General features: G+C 37.3%; 1 protein-coding gene across 1 annotated transcript; it reads left to right on the top strand.

Annotated features, from left to right (window-relative positions):
- Positions 1-269: 269 nt before the first annotated feature.
- Positions 270-548, top strand: BESB_024740 (uncharacterized protein; the record flags this gene model as incomplete). The annotated part of the gene is made up of 1 exon (XM_029361162.1): positions 270-548. One exon carries the CDS (start codon positions 270-272, stop codon positions 546-548), a length of 279 nt encoding a protein of 92 aa, XP_029214722.1.
- Positions 549-1,146: the final 598 nt, after the last annotated feature.

The raw sequence follows: 1,146 nt of genomic DNA on the forward strand, positions 1-1,146 counted from the left end.
ATTGGTAGTGCTATTCCACAAGCGACTTATATCTTATATGGTAGATTAGCTACTATCGTATATCTTACTACCGGATTGGTTCTATGCTTATACTAAATCAATAGTTATAATGACTACAGCTTCCAAGCAAACATGATTACCGTGATATTGAAATCCAACACTTTTAGCTGTCTTAAGCAGTCCAGTGGGTGGTGGTGTACTGCAATCATAAAGAACTTGGTTGTCTGTATCTCATAACCGGAGTCATCTTCAGTATTCTAGGAACTATAATGTCTTTGTTTATTCGATTTGAGTTATACAGTTCTGGATCGCGGATCATTTGTACAGAGACGATAGCTACTTATAATGTGATAATAACGATACATGGCCTAGCTATGATCTTTATGTTCTTAATGCCTGCTTTGTACGGAGGATATGGTAACTTCTTTGTACCAATATATATTGGTGGTTCGGAAGTCGTTTTCCCAAGAACTAACGCGATCTCCTATTTTCTAGTACCATTAGGTTCTGTGTTTGTTAACTCAAAGTATTTGTTCCGAGTTTGGTAGTGGTCTTGGTTGGACAATGTATCCTCCACTAAGTACTAGCTTGATGGTGTTAAATCCAGAGGCAACTGATTGGATTATCGGAGGTCTTGCAGTACTAGGAATTAGTAGTATTTTAAGTTCTATTAACTTCCTTGGTACTTGCGTCTTCATGGGTTCTAATGCTGGTGCTAAGAACTATATTCTATATATCTGGGCTATCATATTTACTGCCCTTATGTTAGTCTTCACTCTACCTATTCTTACTGGTGGATTAGTTATGATCCTTCTTGATCTACACGTAAACACTGAATTTTATGATTCTATGTATTCTGGTGATAGTGTACTTTATCAACATCTATTCTGGTTCTTCGGACATCCAGAGGTATACATTCTAATTTTACCTGCTTTTGGTGTAGTCTCGCAGACATTATCTATGTATGCTGCTAGATCTGTCTTCGGTGGACAATCTATGATCTTAGCTATGGGTTGTATTTCTATTCTAGGTTCCTTAGTATGGGCACATCATATGATGACAGTCGGTCTAGAGGTAGATACCAGAGCTTATTTCTCTGCTATGACTATTATGATTGCAATTCCTACCGGTACTAAGATTTTCAAC

This window comes from Besnoitia besnoiti (assembly GCF_002563875.1).
Source record: "Besnoitia besnoiti strain Bb-Ger1 chromosome Unknown contig00136, whole genome shotgun sequence".
NCBI lineage: Eukaryota > Apicomplexa > Conoidasida > Eucoccidiorida > Sarcocystidae > Besnoitia > Besnoitia besnoiti.